This window comes from Hyalella azteca, unplaced genomic scaffold, assembly GCF_000764305.2.
Source record: "Hyalella azteca isolate HAZT.00-mixed unplaced genomic scaffold, Hazt_2.0.2 contig6336, whole genome shotgun sequence".
NCBI classification, from domain to species: Eukaryota; Metazoa; Arthropoda; class Malacostraca; order Amphipoda; family Hyalellidae; genus Hyalella; species Hyalella azteca.
The window spans coordinates 311,658-329,966 of NW_025936499.1; the positions used below are offsets into that span (position 1 = coordinate 311,658).

General features: G+C 38.5%; 3 protein-coding genes across 3 annotated transcripts; 1 reads left to right on the forward strand and 2 right to left on the reverse strand.

Moving 5' to 3' along the window:
- Nucleotides 1-115: 115 nt before the first annotated feature.
- LOC108673485 (dipeptidyl peptidase 1-like) lies at nucleotides 116-3,092 on the forward strand. Its single transcript, XM_018161325.2, has 4 exons — nucleotides 116-168; nucleotides 1,818-1,986; nucleotides 2,414-2,568; nucleotides 2,916-3,092. The coding sequence occupies exons 2-4, from the start codon at nucleotides 1,827-1,829 to the stop codon at nucleotides 3,090-3,092; spliced, it is 492 nt and encodes a 163-aa protein (XP_018016814.1). The 5' UTR covers nucleotides 116-168; nucleotides 1,818-1,826.
- Nucleotides 3,093-3,145: 53 nt separating this feature from the next.
- On the reverse strand, nucleotides 3,146-10,338 carry LOC108673480 (pleckstrin homology domain-containing family M member 1). Its single transcript, XM_018161319.2, has 11 exons — nucleotides 10,273-10,338; nucleotides 9,636-9,810; nucleotides 9,010-9,218; nucleotides 8,638-8,774; nucleotides 8,162-8,342; nucleotides 7,470-7,638; nucleotides 5,786-6,168; nucleotides 5,186-5,263; nucleotides 4,735-4,850; nucleotides 4,077-4,386; nucleotides 3,146-3,163 (listed from the first exon to the last, which is right to left on the reverse strand). Exons 2-11 carry the CDS (start codon nucleotides 9,784-9,786, stop codon nucleotides 3,146-3,148), a joined length of 1,752 nt encoding a protein of 583 aa, XP_018016808.1. The 5' UTR covers nucleotides 9,787-9,810; nucleotides 10,273-10,338.
- Nucleotides 10,339-10,391: 53 nt separating this feature from the next.
- On the reverse strand, nucleotides 10,392-11,518 carry LOC108673487 (yrdC domain-containing protein, mitochondrial-like). The gene has a single exon (XM_018161328.2). The coding sequence runs from the start codon at nucleotides 11,241-11,243 to the stop codon at nucleotides 10,392-10,394; it is 852 nt and encodes a 283-aa protein (XP_018016817.1). The 5' UTR covers nucleotides 11,244-11,518.
- Between the last annotated feature and the right edge of the window lie 6,791 nt (nucleotides 11,519-18,309).

Below are 18,309 nucleotides of genomic sequence, written 5' to 3' on the forward strand. Positions count from 1 at the left end.
GAAAGCATGCAGCTTTGGCGGCAGCTACAGCTGCAGGAGTGAGCTTCTTGGTCTTCCTAGAGTTGAGTTCCTTCTCTAGCAAACAGTGAGCTGAGCGCCGGCTTGGTGCACGGTTGTGTGGTGTTTGGTGTATCGGGACTGTAATTCGTAATTGATTGGCTAAGTTACGGAAGTTCGACATGCATTGGTAAAGTAACCCAATTTTCACATACTACAGGCTTAAAGGAACAGTCATAAGATCAGACGAAAAAATGATGGTATTGGGAAAATAATGAGACATTTTATAAGAATGAACGATGACTGCATAGAGAGGTTACTGACATTTACAGTGCACGCTACAGGAAAAAAATTAATTCCAACCATTAATTGAGGCAAGGCAATTGTAGGTTGTGCAGTTGTTACAATTATTGAATAGCTAGGCCTACTTGTTTTCTTAATCTCTTTCCTGGTAACAGTGGTAAGTTTTCTCAAAACTTCAGTCTCGTGATGGAGGCCAGCTTCGTTAGAGAACACCAAGGTGTCAAATAGTTCTTGCACCACAGTAATCACAAACTGAACTCTGAAGGGAAAAGCTTCTGGTCCGGAAAGGGTTTACTTGGTTAACTACCGGGTATGTTGTATGTTGCGGATAATCACAATGCAGCTTATGTTCTGGACTTCTGGTCAAACCTCGACAAATGTGGTTAAATGTTTGATACTGATTATTCGGAAAATTTCTCCGCATTATTCTATGAATTTTTTGTATGCTTGGGCATATACTCAATATTTCGTCAAGAGCAAGTCTATTTATTAACTAAACTTCAGTCACGTGTCAAAGTTGCTATCTCAAACCAGAGTTCCTGTACTGCGTCGTAGCCATGTACCGCCTCTCGCAGCCTCGCTTGCGTTATCTGCATCTGTAGGATGTGGAGTGCACTAGAGTGCACCGGACTCGTCCTACAGCGCTTTGCTCTTGTAATATTAGTAGTGAAGGTCGCACTGAAGGTCAAAACAAATTTGTATTGCTAAGTTTATATCTTTTGAATGCCATTTGAGGTAATGCTTACATTTCTAAGACTTGGTGCCATTTTTATTCCGATTTTATTCATTGATCATGGCTTTGTACAAAAGTATATTCTGTCAAATGGCAGACGAAATCTGACGAATCGCTTATTACATAAGAGCGTTGCAAGGCGGATTTCTAGGAATGGGATACCTCCTGTAGTTCCACCGAAGACATTGCGCACTCCACTTTCGTATCGGCTAATGACTGAAGAGTATTAGCTTTCAAGTTTCCGGCTTTGAGTGATTCTAGTCAAAAAGTACATTTTAATAAGAATAACATTTGATCATGATTTTTCTTAACAATTAGATACTAGATAATTTATCTAGCCACAATATCCCAGCTCCAGAAATGACAGGAAATCTCTAGTCATGGCTCAAAAAGTAGATGTATTCTAATTTCGTATGTGGGATTAGGCCGCAACTAAAGCATATAGTTTCAATAACCCAAAAGCTTAGGTGGAAAACCTGCTATGAAAATTCGTCCCAAAATTATCGATGCGTTCCAAGAACCACGCACTGTATGAATAACAACCGTCTGCTCCTAAGCCTATATCTCTGGTACCGATATTCGACTTCAGAAAGTAAATTCGATTACAATTTGTGAATCAAATTTTGAATAAGATTTGAAATAATTGGTGGATAGTCATACTCATACAGTTACACACTTGCTTAGACATTTAGACATGGAGATAAGGCTATCTTACATGGATACATTGACAATCGCGCGGCTCCTTATATAATTTCCAAGTTTTATTTTAGCGTTTTCTGCTCAGGTGATCAGTATGAAGGGGCTATTATTAAGCCTGCTGGTAGTGGCTGTAACATTCGAGTTAGGAGCAGCCGATCTTCCCGTTGAATGTTACTTCAGTGACATTCAGGGAACATGGACGTTCTACGAGTCAGCTCGTGATGGCAGCCCTGGCATGGCTTGCGACACAGTCGGTGAGTTATTGTATGTACGTGACAGCATATTGTTTGAGGTGGTTGTGAATGTATTTTAGCACTTTTACAAGCACTTTTTATTCAGTCATTCTCAATTGAATTGTCTGCTTATATTTCATATAAGATTCGTATTTTGTACTTGCATCTTTGTGCTAGAACATTTGAATCTTTGTGCTAGAAAGCAACCTCAACTTAAATTAAGCCTTCCGCGCCGATATAGTTATTTCAATTCACATACCTACTCCGTTTTCCATTTACTATTTATACTAAAATTCCGTTTGCAAAATGTGCCTAACATGGCGAGCGTTTCAGAAGTCTTCCGCAGTTCCGCTCAGAAGTTTGTTTCGCCACGAAAATTGTTTAGAAAACACTTATTTTTTCTTATATTTATCTCATGGTAATTGTGGTTTTTATCATTTCATCGAAGATGAGGTCGTATACCAGAAGACGATCAAGTTACGTTTCCCCAATACGGCGGAGGATGAGTTCGGTAACATCGGCACCTGGACGATGGTATATGACCAGGGCTTCGAAGTGCGGGTCGGTGGCCGATCATACTTCGCCTTCAGCTACTTTGAAAAGGTACTCCTTAATTTTTGGGCAAGATTATAGATCGATGAAATTTTTCCAACAGATGGTGTTTTTGGTTCTAAATGAAATTTTATTTATTTGCATTCAGTCACATTATCATCCTATGCAGTCGCTAAGTATCTGGGAAATAAATTGTATTTGTACTATTTCTGCACTCAATAAACTGGTAGAAAAGATACTTGGGAATGATAGCATGGTTCGAAAATCATCAAAGAGTCGAGTGGATTTGGACGCATTTACGGTTTCATTTCAGTACAGATTCGTAAGTGTTGCATCTTACTGTAGTGACCAGGTGACCGAATCACCATAAAACGTAATTAATCTTGCAATTTCTTCAGACGGGTGACAACGTGACGTCATACTGCGACAAGACGTTCCCTGGCTGGGCTCGAGACCTGACGGTGCGCAACTGGTCGTGCTTCAAGGCGGTTAAAGTGACCGACATACCCGTCCTGAGGCAGCGCTTCGACCGGCACAACAGCAAGCTCGTGAGATGCCATCTTGGCAGAAGCTAAAACTGGCGGCACTTCGGTCTTGGAATATTTTTCTGAACGATCTGGCTCAGATCTTAGAGATGGTTATCATCCTGTACATTGTACCATGAGAGAGCATGGAATGGAAACTAATGTCGAAGTTGCTTCCAATCTGTGGAAATCAAGAAACCTTCTGAAAATAATACAGGGTGGCGCATAACCGATTGAGCAGTTTTGAGGCGAAATAAAAAAGTAATGGAGGTACATAAAGAATAAAGTTTATTTTCCTCGAGGTTAGCATAACATACCATTTAGAATACTTATGTATTGAAAATAATATCAGGAAGATGGTGGCCGATAGCTGCAACACCCTGTTGGAGTCGTTCTCGGTGTCTCTGAGGGGGGATTTACAGTGGCCTGCGAGGTCACCTGATTTGAGCATTTGCGATTTCTTTCTTTGGGGACAGCTAAAAGCGAGGGTGTTCAGAATTCGCCCTCACACCCTACCACAGCTAAGGGAACGGATTACTGCAGCAGAGGTTATGGTCATACCTCGCCATATGTGTGAACGTGCTGTAGGTAACTTCCGAGAACGACTCCAACAGTGTGTTGCAGCTAACAGACACCATCTTCCTGATATTATTTTCAAAATATAGGTAAGTATTCTAAATGGTATGTTAAGCTAACCTCGAGGAAAATAAATTTTCTTCTTCATGTACCTCCATTACTCTTTTATTTCGCCTCAAACTGCTCAATCCCACCCTGTATGACGATATTCACGATATAACGGTTTTCTGTATACATTGAAAAATTTAACTGGTAAGATCACTCGTAACCTAAATGAAAATAGTGATATCATATATATAAATAGCTAGGATACTTTCAGAACGCACTCATTTCATAACCGTTGTCCTACAGCTGACATTTTATAACCCTTGTCCTACAGCTGACATTTTATAACCCTTGTCCTACAGCTGACATCTTATAACCCTGTCTCTTATACACATCTAGATGTGTATAAGAGACAGGTAATATACAAAGCATCGATATCTCCTTAATATTAGAGTATATTAGAATATTACAATAATACAATATTAGAAAAATGCTGTTGATTACCCGGAGTCTATCGAGCTCTTCGACGTGCTCGTAGAGACGAGGGTTGGCGGCGCGGATATCAATCATGGGATCGTCGATGCAACTGAGGAGCCAGTCTCTATTGGCGTCAGCGACTGCGTGCTGCCGAAGGTCCCAATTGAAGATCACCCTGGCGGGGACCACAGCTGTGTAGTTGTTGTGGCACTCAACGCAATACGAATGGCCGTCCATCGCGCAAACTCTGTGGCAAAATAACACAAGGTTCAATCCCCAAGGTCGTCCGTGTGTGCAGCAAAATATTAATGAAATGTCTAAAATTTTGATGGCGCAGAACTTTTCGATCAGTCGGAAACTTTCGACAGAAATGGGAATCTCCATATATGATTTGGTCTCCAAATACGATTTGGAAGACTAAAATAGTCGAATAAAAACTTTTAGTTCGTCCGTATGTCAAAAACGCATTGTCTGAATACTTAAAACCATCAAAATTTGAATACAAAGGGTAAAAACAATATTATAATTAGAAGATGAACTAGAACATATTCGACAACACGGCATTAATGCAGCCCGTTAGATGCCCCAGCAGTACCTGAACTGTCCATAGAAGAGCCCTATGAAGGCCCGGCACTGATGGCACTGGTAGTTCTGCTCGTCCAGACCCACTTGCGGGCACAGCTGCGTCACCAGCGACGAGCGCCTACGCTCCTGCAAACATATTTCATCGTCAGGCATCTCTAGGATTCAGTGAGAGAAATTTCTTGAAAATAAAATGATAGAATATTCGTACTTAACACATTTAGTGGTATCGCTGTGTATTAGAATTCATACGTGTAACATACTACATCGATATTTCACGCTTGATTCAGACTAGAACGTTGTTACACAACTTGCAGAGATGAATCAACTACGAAGGAACATCTACCTTAATGTCATTTCAAGCGCCTGATAAAAGTAACACGGCTAATTTACCACGTGACCGTGGCAGAAATCTGACTGAAGGGGCTACTTAATTTAAACAACTGAGGCATGAAGAGACATACCGCATCTGAAGTGAGATCAGTAGAATGGTCGTCACAGCCGACACCTTTACTCGCTCCGTTGTACACCTCATCCCCTGTCTGACCCACAAAACACAATCATCAGGTGATAAGCAAATATACGCATCAAAGTTAAGCACATCTTTGATACTCACCTCGCGATTTTTTATGCTGGGAATGCATCAAGGACAATAACATCAAAAATAAACCAACAATAGCGTTTACAAAACTCGTGCAAGCATGTAATTAATCATAGTATGGAAACCGAATAGCTTATTTCACACGGCAAAATGAAGAAAGAATTATTTCGCACATCAATTTGCAACACGCGGTGAAATTCACACAAGGACGATGTAAAAGATCCTAATAAAATGACACCCGTGTAAATTCAATACAATAAAAATAATCAGTCTGCTTCTCCATAACCGCAATATAATTTAGTTGAGTGATAATCACGTTTCCTTCGAAACTCACCAGAAATACATAAAAGTTCAACAAAAAAATAAACGACATGTGTCAAACTATAAAAGATGGCAACGTTACACCAATCGAAATAAGATAGGCAGTAAAGAAAGCCCAAAATCATTGTACACAGAGACGGACCGGTGAGACGGAGCGGGGAGACTCGGCCTGCTCGGCGCCCTCCAACAAAGTCATGTGCTCGATGTTGACGTAGCAATAGTCGACGCTGTCGAGCCGTCGTGCTAGCAGAGTGTTGAAGTCCAACGAACTTGACGACGTGACTATTGAGCCGTCATCACTCTGATTCAAAAGGGACGACGAGTCTATAGATTCGATGTCCCCTTTAGGGACGTGTGCTGCGAGAAGTTCTTCAGTGGCAGGCTGCTCAGGCTCTGGTGTTTCCTCCGTGCACGTGTCGAGTGCCCCGGCGACGTCGCCTTCAGAACGAGGATACAGCGTGCGCACCACAAGAGGCTTGGGGCGACTAGCCGCACCACTTTCCTCCTCCACCGCGGCCTCTAGACCTGTGCAAACGACGCTCGTTAAATAAGATCACATCGTACATCAGCTGTTGAGCACATGACTGATGAGCATCAGATGCGTGAGTTTGCGTTCAATAAAGTATTATTAAAATACCACTACGTATAACAAACACACAACTAAAAGTACTGCCGCCAAAGTACCTGGAGTACTTCCTACTTGAGCGGTCGACAGTTGACAAATTAAACAGTGGTAGGTAACATTAAAAATAATTACGTCCAAAGAAATGTCTCTAATATAGGGTACATACGCAAAAGTTAATGAGCTTGTTTGTAAACTGTCATTGGTAATATATAGATACTGTTCGGGCGCGTATCTACGTGAACTCGCACATCGTATATTATCGCATAAACTTATTATATGAATCTGAAACTTCATCCTTAGTGGGAGAATAGTAAGACATTGGAAAACTGGTAGGGAGAAGGTTTAACCATAAATACAAACTTGATTTTTAAAAAGGTATACAGTACTCCCTCACTTTTTGCGTATTACCTACCGCACCTTCACTTCATCGCGACTTTTTAGGATATATTTTTAAGAAGAATCATTTGTGGGTCTTCGCCGGTTCGTGGGTTTCTGAGAAAGTCGATCGGCAGGTTTAAACAGCCCGTGGGATTCTATCAGCAGTAATTGTGTGGGAAGGATTTCTTAAACATTTGATCCAATGTAAATTAATCAAACAACATAAATATGATTACTTAAAGTCGATCAATTCACCAACGCGGACTTCACATATCGCGGCCAAGGTCTGGAAATAAACACCCGCGATACGTGAGGGATTACTTCGTATAATTTAGAAGACAAATTAAATTTTTGTAGCATCTCAAAACGGGAGTCAAATTGAATTTCAATATTCTATGTAAAATGCGGCGTGAAAGTTTGAACAGACTTTCTCTAATTAGCAGGTTGAACAGGTTCTTCAATCTTACTGATGGGATTCGTAATAAATTCTTTATTCATACTAATGAGATTGTAAACTTTCAGGAATTACAATTGATCCCGCGCAACGCCGAGCTTACCTGCTAGTTTATTAAACATTAATCGAAATTTGTGTTTTTGAAGCCGGACATGTTTGAGAATCCCGACCCGAATCCCAAGATCCGGTACTTCCGAGTCCCGTCATCGAAAATATATAGTAAATCCCAAGAAGATCCAAACAAATAATGACCTCAAGAAGTCACTTCAGTGTCCTTGCTACATGACACTTCGGAAACTGATGTTTCTCTCTGAACGTCAAGCTGACTTTTTGGAGTGGATAAGAATGTATAAGATCACTCAGACTCACCGATAAACTTGGTAGTTGGCGTGGCTGAGAGGATGGCGTGGAGCAGATGATCGTTCAGAGGAGTCTCCTCGATGAAGATCTCAGCGCGCTCCTTCTCCCTCCTCCGTCGCTGAAGTTCCTCCTCGCTCTCTGCTGCTGTCATCTCAGCTGCCAGCTCAACAGGCTGAGACTAGCAGAATAGACACGAATATTCCTTCAATTGAAAATCTTTCTTGGTCATCCGTAGAGCAATGAAATTCAAATAACTTTACTTATTCTGATTTCTAGATATATCGGATTCAAGTATGAAAATGCGATGTAATTACTGATGAAATGGCATTAATAAGATGTAAAAACAGGATGAATGCCTTTCCTGAACACTAATATGCTTGTGTAATAGGACATTTTAACATTCTGTGCTTACCAGTAAACTCTTGCACTTGCTCTTTTGATAAAACTAACATTGACGACGAATAATATGGGTTAAATATAGTGACGACAAAGGGTTAAAATGACGCGGGGTTATTAATATATTAACAATTTAAAAAAAGGTTACATATCGTGATAATTTCGCCAATTCAAGGATAGAAGGGTGAACCGTTAGGATTCTCAATAAGTGCAGCATAGCTTTCACTTGAAGTAAGCCGATGTAATAAGATTCCAGCAGTTAAGCCTTGGACACCAGACACAGGCACGCAGAGCTGACATCTCACCCAGCCAGGCACTGTGTGACCGTCTAGAGGCGCCCACATCCCTGCCAGGACGAGCGGCGTCTGCGTCCACGTGTTGAGGACGGACGAGTTCGTGGCGAGCCGAAACTGCAGCGTCGAGAGCGGCTGTAGAGTTCCGAGGAGCTGGCAGCAGCTCTCTTCCTGGCGCACCAGAGCACTCGGTCTGTAAACAAGTACATCTCGTTGAAACAAAGTTACTGTTGATCATAATTTTTCCTTATGGTTTAACTCGAAATGTTATACCAAGTTACTGAGAATATTCTTTCTTGCTTCGAGGTTATTCTCAATTATTCTATCACCATACCGTGGTCAGTGAAATATTGATGTAAAAGTTATATAAATTATTCCTTAAATAATAAGCTTCTTAGCTCCAAACTGGAGCATATGCAGAATATACGTAACTGGCAAGAAGTGAATAAGTTAAGCATCTATACTGTAGTGGTTAATGGTCGCCTCACTTGTAGTAATCCTTGAGAACGCCCAATTCTCTGGTCAGGGCATCGATGTAGCTCGACATTTGGCCGCCGTTGATCATGAGTCGCAGCCACGCCCGCCCGCGGCCAACGTCGCTCGTGATGTACGATAGATTGCACACCTTCAGAGATAATTATCTTCAAAGAAATCATACGGCAGGAACCAGGAGAAGCTTAAACTTTACCACATAACGAGCATATTAAACAGTTTTCAAGTACAGGATAAGTAAGCATAGATTTGTGCTAATAAAAAAAAAAAACATGTTGAAATTGGACAATTCGTTGTTTGCCTGAAGGCCCCATGATCATCTTTTCATCATTCTAAGGAGAGACGGTCGTGACTGGCGCTGCCCTCACCTCTTTGATATCATCCTTATGGCACACGGTCATGACCACGGGCCAGAAGTTAGGGCAAGGCATCTTATCTCGCGGGGCACCAAAAAAAGATGTTACACGTGAAGAGTAAGAGTCTCTGAGTCCATGTATTAGAACTGCTTCCAGTGAGCAGCACAAATTGTTTGTCAAATCACTTGTACCAAAAATCTTGGGTGGAATGCGTGTGTGATCTACAAGGAGGAAGTTTACATTTAGAACATTATCCTTTAAATTGTAATTTCAACTTTATTACATTACTATCGTGCCTGTTAAGCAAAGCTAAAAACACTAAATTCAAAATTCAATCAAACAAATGACATTTCGAAAATGTGAATGTAAAAACTATTTTCCAATGCTTAATAAAACTTGTTATTCATGAAGAATACTTTGCACAATATAATACCTAAGAGATTGGTTTAAATTTGTTTAATCTTGCTATGTTATCATTACAAGGATTACAGAATATATTTCTCTAGATCAATGCAACATATTGCATAAAGAAAATCCGTTTGCCATCAATCCACCAAAACCTCTATTGGCTCTATACATAGGAGAGCTTCACAATAAAGTCTCAATTTAAAAGTAAACTAAATTGTAGACAAACATACCAGCACTGAGGGACGGAGGAGGCCTGACATAAAGCTTGGAGGTGTCCCCCATGGGCTGCAGCAGAGCCTGCACAACGTCTTTCAGATAGTCAAGCATCTGATGCCGTAGCACCTCATCCTGCTCTGCTATCTTGGCCTTCTTCCTCGTCATGGCTCCAGTTTATTGGGATCTGGTCTATAAAGGGCAAGGAAATCATCTTATGCATCAGTCCTCCAAAGCCTGATCAAAAGAAACATGTAAGCTAGTCATTAATTAGATAAATGTTTTGGAAAGTCAGAATTTATATACATATGATTGAGCAAAGAATGACCGAACAATGCTTTTAAAAACATATTTTTAGTCTCTTAACAATCTATAAAATTGCCAGCATCAAATTTACCAGCAAAGTAAAATACCTACTCATCAGTTTTGTTTTTCATTAATTTTTTAGGCTGCTGAAAAAAATACAATGTAGGTATATGTTTGAAACTTGACCTTTTCTGAATGCCCAAGCATAAAAAACCTGTAAGTTATTTATTTCAGAATGGGTAAAATAAAAAGTTATTCTATCAAAATATATTTATATTAAATTTTGGCTGAGCAACTCAATTAAGTTACTCAAGTTATTCAACATTTTATTTTTATATATATACTTACGAAAAATGATGGAGAGAAAGCTCAGGGGAGTATAAGCCTTCAGAACAATTTTCCTTCTGAATTTCTAGAATACTAATTATTAGCGCTCCACTTTCACCCTTGAAGCTGATCAACTTTTTTTAATTAAGAGACTTCAAACCAAACTTCTGCAGAATACTCAATGTATTTTCTAGAGCAATCCCGTCCCGCAACACTGAATAATGGCCTTCAATTGACAAGTTCACAACTGTACTGCCTTCTCGAACACAGGTCTCAAAAGAAGTTATTTTACTTGAATCTTGAGTGACACTTTTGTTTGGTCTAGATAAATCAATTTCCTGCTCGAGTTGAACTATGCTAGAACTTGCAGCCAAGTTTATTTGTTTGCCAATGATTCCACCATCATACACAACAGCAACATTGCTCCAAATGTCTTGGAATTCTTCAACAGCAAGGGGGCTTTTCTGATTGCTGATATTAGCACTAGTGAGAGCAAGAGGAGCACCACAAGCAATAGAAATTTCTCTGATAAATTTGCTGTCAGGAATTCGGATGCCAATGAGATCTGTATCAGGATTCAGATCTACATTCAAGATGGAGGTCCTCTGAAACACAAGCGTGACAGGTCCAGGCAACAACTCCAACAGTAGTTTTTCTGGCACAGTAACTTTAGCCCAGTGATAAATGTCTGCAACATGAGCAACACAGACAGCCAATGGCTTCAGGGGGTTTCTTTTCTTTACTCTGTAAATTTCATGAATAGCTTCAGATTTCTGAGCCAAGGCAGCAAGCCCATATAGCGTATCAGTGGGTAGAGCTATCAAAGAGCCCTCTTGCAGGGCACTGACAGCTGATTGTACCAACTCTGAGAAAGAGTCCTCTGTCAGTTTCACCAAGTTTGGCATGCTACATCTAAAAGCCACAGCAGTATTACCACTACAGAAATGTTTCACAGTAAAGCTAGGTAAGTTTTTCCAAACAATTTGAAACATCTATATACAATCTAACATTAGAGGTAACAATTTCTGGAAAGATCAATCAATATTTAATTAGAATTGAGAAAAGTAATGCTCAAAAATGCATTCAGGTGTTCACAAACTATATCATTCTTGATTCTTCCTCTATTCAGAAATTTATCCTTAAAACGTTTAAACAGCAACAGTTGAATTGTACAGATGAATAAATGGAGTGATTGGTTAACCTTATGATAACTTCAAAGACTGCAACTACAAGACACAACACATAGCAAATAATTAACTAAAACACACAAAAAAAAACACCAATTACAGTCCTTTTGGCCTAGAAATGATAGGAAATGTAAAAAAATGGAAATGAGCATGACTCACCCAAGACTCAGTGACATAATTTGCTTTAAAATGTAGTGAAAGTGCAGTACCCCTACACCAGGGTGCAGAAAGTGGGTGAATATCAAACAATATTTGGCAGTAAAATGTATGCCTTCTGAAGATCTTGTTGACACATTTGGATTGAAATTATTGCATATGAGAAATAACTTCAAAATTACTGGAAATCTGAAAGACTGCAAGCTCACACAGTAAGTTTTCCAGTACACCGGAAGGATCAGGATAGAGTGAATCTTGTCTGGAAATCAGTTGCGTTGTGACTTTTGTGTCAGTGTAGAGGTGCGTGGATTATAAAGGATATACTATCAAAGCTGCTTGCAGCACTTAATTATTAAAAATTACCTGGCGACAGATCTTGAAAATGGCTGGCGATGCTTTGGGCTAAAAAAACCATATCTTGGCAACGCTGCTTGCACCCTCTGCACCCTGGCCCCTACAGGGGATGCATTGCAGAGACCATTGCAGTTTATTAAAAATATGCAGAAACCTAATAAACAGAGATAAGGTTATTTTTAGTATTTTCTCATTTATTGAAAAGAAGGCGCTAATATGCTTGCCATGTCGGTCTATAGGTCCATCTGCCTGTCTGTCCACAACTTCATGTTTTTGTCAACGAGAAAATGTGCACTGTCACTCACTGCAGTGAGTACCAAATTATATTTTTTTAATCCTATTTGCAGCAATAGCACCAAGCGCAGTGCCGTAAAATGGGGTAACTTTGACCACTTTTTTTTTCAAAATGACGCCATTTTTTTACTAGATAAGTTAAACTTAAATTGAAACATGCAAAATACAGGTCTACACTCTAGCTTTACTCACCATAAATTGCTGGCTCCTGCCTCTCATAGTTTTGATATAATTTAAAAAAAAGAGATGGTCTTTGTTACCCCAGCTCTTAGGGTTTCTTTGACCGGATGGTAAAATCAATTTTATTTTTTGGTAAAATAACTCCAGGTTGTGGTGCATTGTAGTAGAACTCTTCTAGTTACCTATGCAAAAGACAAATTTTAGGAAAGTGTCATAGTTTGCAAATGGGGGGTGCCGCCCCCCAATGGGCGAAATGTGACCACCTAATGGCAGCCGTGACAGGGTAACATTGACCGGTTTGGAAATTAAGTTAAAATTACCATATATAAGACTCTGTAGAGTCTGAAACATAAAGAAAAAAACATTAATAGGTGAATCAAACATGAAATATGTTATATAGGTGCCTATGGTAGTTTTAACTTAATTTCCAATCCGGTCAATGTTACCCCGTCACGGCTGCCATTGGGTGGTCAAAGTTCCCCCATTGGGGGGCAGCACCCCCCATTTGCAAACTATGACACTTTCCTAAAATTTGTCTTTTGCATATGTAACTAGAAGAGTTCTAGTACAATGCATAGCACAGCTGATTTTTTTGGAAAATCTGGAGTTGTTTTACCAAAAAAAATCTGGAGTTGTTTTACCATCAAAATCTGGAGTTGTTTTACCAAAAAATAAAAAATTGGAGGGGATACTCTGACAGGCATTAAATAATAGCTCTTTTTTGTGGGTCACATTATTAATTTTTTAACCTATTAGATATGCAAACTTTTTAAATCTTTCTATTGTGTTACGTAGCCTCAGTATTAGGCCTTTGATGGCCATTGACAAAATTTTTTATGTCAAATCGTTTTTGAGTTTTGGGGGTTTTTGTTAAAAAAACGTAAAGTGGTCAAAGTTACCCCGCCAGTCAAAGTAACCCTATTTTACGGTACTTGTGTTCTCTTCCCATGCAAAAGACAATGCAATGTTTTGGTTGCTTGAATGCTGAAATCTTGTAAAAGTCTTTTATACCTGATCTTGCCCAGGGTGGAATTCTAAAATTAGTGATTCGCTTAAAAAAAGGGTTCCACCTTAAAAAAACATTCCAGGCAGCTAGAAACAGGTTTGTAGGCAGTCAGAAATCAGCCTCAGCAATCAGCATGAATGTTACGTCATTGTCCTGCAACACAGTGATGGTCAAGGTCCTAAGACTGTTAATTGTGCATGTCACTCACGGATAAGCAAGAGGGATCTACAGAAGGAAAAAATATTTACTCTTTAACATAATGACTTCAAATTAAATATTAAAATAAAACTTTATTGCACCTATTCTTTACATTGGCTTTCAAATTGTGGATAAACTCATCGACAATCGGAGAAACTTCTTGAAGAAAAGACAATGCACAACATGACACTTGACTCAGTTGACTGATTAGAATAGAGTACTGTACTTGAACCTTTAGAATTCAAACCTTTAGATTCTGTGAACCTTGTGATTTCTTTATTATTAAAACTTTAGAAGACTCACAATATATCACGTAAAGTTTTCACTCAATTATCGTCTAAGTTCAGGAGCTTTATCTGCAGTTAATGCGCTATATGTACCTCACCGACTCGCCCACCGATTGCATTACGAGAACCAACAAGCAAACACTAATCATCATTAGATTCCCGCCACCTTGGCTGTTGCACATGATTGATTCTGCATGTATAACATTTATGTATTACTTTGTTAAGTTAATTTGTAATATTGAAGAATTCATATTTTTCATTTTTTCACATGACTATATTGATGTATCATTGGTTATACCACTGTGCAGAGAGTGTATGAATATTGCAAGATCTTTGGCGACGCTTCAGTAGCAAAATTTACGCCTTCAGAAGATCTTGCCGACACATTTAGATTGAAATTCTTGCATTTAATATATTTGTCAGTCTTTGGCCAACTATTTAGAAAAAAGTAAGGTTTCCAGTACATTGGATGGATCAGGATGCAGTGAAGCTTGTCCGGAAATCATTTGCGATGAGTTCCCACCAAAAAAAATGTACACAAGTTTACGATTGTGTAGTTGCAGTCACATTAGAGCGGTCAGAATGCATTATCACATGTTCAGTTGACACTTGCTGTACAATCGGACTGTCTTTAGGGTAAAATTAGTCATTTGTGGTAACACGTGCATGCAACCTTGTAAATAAGTTCATGGCTTGTAAATAGTTTTTCATTAGTCAACGTAAATGGCTTTTCATTAAAAATTACCAGCGATGCATCTTGAAAATGGTTGGCGACACTTTGGACTTAAAAACCCATATATTGGCAACGCTGCTTCCACCCTCTGCACCCTGGTTGGTTAGTATTCTGCTACCTTCTTTGTTTGTTTTTTGTTTGGATGGTATTCCTGATTGCAACGGGAGTCTGCATGTTGCAGCTGATTGCATCAGTGGTCAGTTTTGTATTTGTAGCTTGAATGATAGGCAGTTTTTTGTGCATTTGTGAGTGAATGTACATAGCATGGTGCAATTCTATAGGTTATTCAAAAGAACCTGGTCTTATGACATTTTGAACCGATCAACGCTTCTTTACGGACCGATCACCGCACCGCGTTAACACACCTTCCCCGGCAAAAGCTTTCTTACTTCTGAAGATAGGGGCGGTTTCAGTGTCAGCTGCGCTGATAGCTACACTGGCCATGGGCGGGCCTTATTTGAATTTGAACGCATGCATCGATTTGAAATCCTATACGCACAGTATACGAGTCCTAAAGAGCCTAAATTTTGAATATCTATATAAAAAATGTATGTTTCTGCATGGATTATAATGCTGTTAACATTAACAAACTTTGAATTATCTCTGATGCAAGAAATACTTGCTCAAACAATTTTATTTTCAATATAAGTGACTGGATGCAAACATCGGTTCGCAAGAACCAAGATAGCCCCCAACAACAGTAATTTCAATTGACGTTAATTTCTAAATTAAAATTTATTTAGCCAGTATTTCTTGCATCAGAGATACTTTCAAGTATTTCAATGTTAACAGCATCAAAATCCATGCAGAAACGTAAACTTTTAATAGGTTTTAAGCTAAAATTTACGCTCCTAGTCCAATGAACTGAAACTGATTTCAAATCAAAAATGACCAATGAATCACGCTTTCTAGCAGCTTCTGTCACAGCTGATTGCAGTTGCAGTGCATTTTTTTAGCACAAGTTGCCAATACGTATTTAATGTAGTCTTCCGTTGGCACAAAACTTATAAAATAACCTTGAATTATTGATTGCTAATTTCTTGCATTAGGTATATGTTTATGATTCAAATTAATCATAGAAGTTGTATCTCCATAATTCCATGTTAAATTAAAATTACCCATAGAAGGTCCACATACAGATGCCAGCGCTAGCAGCGGCAATAAAATGAACTACTTTATTGTTTAGTATCTTGACTAATAATAGAATAATATCGTATTCTGTTTAGGTCCGGTCTCATAAAGTGTTCCAGCAACATATTTTCCATTACTAATTATTTAAATGTATTAACTTGTGGTGCAGTAAGATATTGAATTGTTTTAATTTTAAACAAAGATGGGGTGCCCACATTCAGATGCCAGCACCAACAGTGGCAATCAAAGGAACTACTTTATTGTTTAGTATATTTACTATAATAATAATATATTATTCTGCTTAGGCACAGTCTCTCAAAATGTTCCAGCAACATATTTTCCATTACTAATTATTTACATATATTTATTTGTGGTGCAGCAAAATATTGCATTTTTTATGTCACAGTTGATGTACCAAGTGTTCTTGTGTTGTTACGTCACAAACAAAGCCACAGCAGTGAAGATGCCACAAATAAGCCACAGATACTTTCAAGTATTTCAATGTTAACAGCATTAAAATCCATGCAGAAACATAAACTTTTAACATGTTTTAGGCTAAAATTTACGCTTCTAGTCCAAAGAACTGAACCTGAGCTTTCAATTTCAAATCAAAAATGACCAGCGAATGGCACTTCTGGTAGTTTCTGTCACAGCTGATTGTAGCAAAAATTTAGTAAGGGATAGTACTTGTTCATCATAGTCTTTGGTTGGTACAAAATTAATAAAATTATCTAGAATTATTGATTGCTAATTTCTTGTATTAGGTAAATGTTTATGATTTTATTTCATCATAGAAGTTGTATCTCCAAATTTCCATGTTCTTCCTTTCTTTATTTTTTTTCATCGACACTTCTTCGGTCTCCATTATTTTTTTTTTCATCGACACAACTAATCATATTCGTAGTAAAATTATACTTTGTTTTGAATATTCAATTTTAAAAGTTTTTTTTGAATTTCTAACTTTGAATTAAACTTTAAATAAATAAGTTATCTTTTCTTCATCTAAAATGATGGTCACATGATTCCTGTAATGTTGGAACGCACTTACATGGCCTACGCAGGCGCATGATGGCGGCCATGGCCTTAGAAATGCCCTGTGGCGTTGTTATAAATGTTTAATATTTTAATGTAGAAATATATGAACTGAAAGTAATTTATAAAATTAATTTTTTAAAGCTTTTATTATTAATAGAGAGCACGTCGGCGTGTGGCAGGATGTCCTGCCTGATGAACATCAAGTATCGTGTCCAGGTCCCGGCCTTCGTACCCCCTGTTGAACTTGAAGGGAACAAATGTGAGTGCATTGAACGCAATATAAAAATATAGAAATTAAATTAAAATTAAATTAAATTACCCCCCCCCCGCTCAGTTGGATTGTGTGAGCATTTTGCAAACTGATAAGTACTCACAAAAATTCCCTGCCACCATGGACTACATAGTGAAGATGTTAATCTTTGCGATTTCCATCAATAGTGACATAACTACATTATTGTGTTACTATTACGCATACGCACTTGAAATAAGAAGTTAGCATTACACATTAAATTAGCATCAGTGCATTTTTACTGCTTTAACATTTTGTGCAGTCCATTCTAGCTTTGTAACGCTGATTGGATTCCAGTGGCTGTGACTTTGCACACATTCTGATGCTAGGGTAAACGCGGTATATTCCGTCACATTAAGGACGCATCGAGAAATGAAAAACTATAAAAAAATAACCGTATGCATTACTCAAGTTCTGTTTGTTTTAGGTGACTCTCAAAACACCGTAGTATGCATTGGCAACAATGAAACGTCACAAAATGTTGCCATATTTATGCAAAAGCCTTTTGAATGCAAACCTACCAAATCCCTATATTCCGTCACTGTGTGTGGCAATATTCGGCACGTGGTGAGGCGTATTCCGTCCGCGCTTCAAATTCTACTGATACGTAATGCCGTCATCCACATGTTCGAATTCCGTTTGCTGTGTGAGCGGTATTGGAATACAACACGGCTTTGAATTAGAACACTAATGAATATTGAACACTACTTAATTACGCTTTTAATTAACAACTATTAAGCTTTTAATTAAGAAAATTTTAATTTTTGTACATAGCTTGGAATGATCTGTGCGTGTCCAATTCAAGTTGTGACGGAATAAGTTTTCATGTGTCTAAATCCATTTCTCAACTTAATCATCTATTAATTTATTTACACTTGAAATCAGCAAATACAAGTATACTTAAAGGATTTTTAATATATTCACAGATGTATTTAAAAGTCTCAAACCATAATATTCTTCCTATACAAACAGTTATTCACTATTTGGTAGAGCAAGGTCAACTGTCAAATTTGACACATTTTTCGATGATCTCACTGGATAGCATGCATTGTCTCTCTTTGGATCTCAATATTTTCCTGCTAGATGGCCAAGACCTAGTGTTTTGGCATTAGTTTGACGCGCAAATGTATGACGTCACCATTTCAACCATCAACGAACGCATGGAACTAAAACAAAGCTTAATATAAAGGAAAAACTAGAGAGGTGAC

Excerpts from the sequence above, each read along its gene's own strand:
- LOC108673480 (XM_018161319.2), bottom strand. The coding sequence starts at position 9,786 with ATGACGAGGAAGAAGGCCAAGATAGCAGAGCAGGATGAGGTGCTACGG. Across the intron at positions 9,219-9,635 it reads TCCTCCGTCCCTCAGTGCTG|ATCACACACGCATTCCACCC; the intron begins GTATGTTTGTCT and ends TCCTCCTTGTAG. Across the intron at positions 6,169-7,469 it reads GCCAACTACCAAGTTTATCG|GTCTAGAGGCCGCGGTGGAG; the intron begins GTGAGTCTGAGT and ends TCGTTTGCACAG.
- LOC108673487 (XM_018161328.2), bottom strand. The coding sequence starts at position 11,243 with ATGTTTCAAATTGTTTGGAAAAACTTACCTAGCTTTACTGTGAAACAT.
- LOC108673485 (XM_018161325.2), top strand. The coding sequence starts at position 1,827 with ATGAAGGGGCTATTATTAAGCCTGCTGGTAGTGGCTGTAACATTCGAG. Across the intron at positions 1,987-2,413 it reads CATGGCTTGCGACACAGTCG|ATGAGGTCGTATACCAGAAG; the intron begins GTGAGTTATTGT and ends ATTTCATCGAAG. Across the intron at positions 2,569-2,915 it reads CCTTCAGCTACTTTGAAAAG|ACGGGTGACAACGTGACGTC; the intron begins GTACTCCTTAAT and ends CAATTTCTTCAG.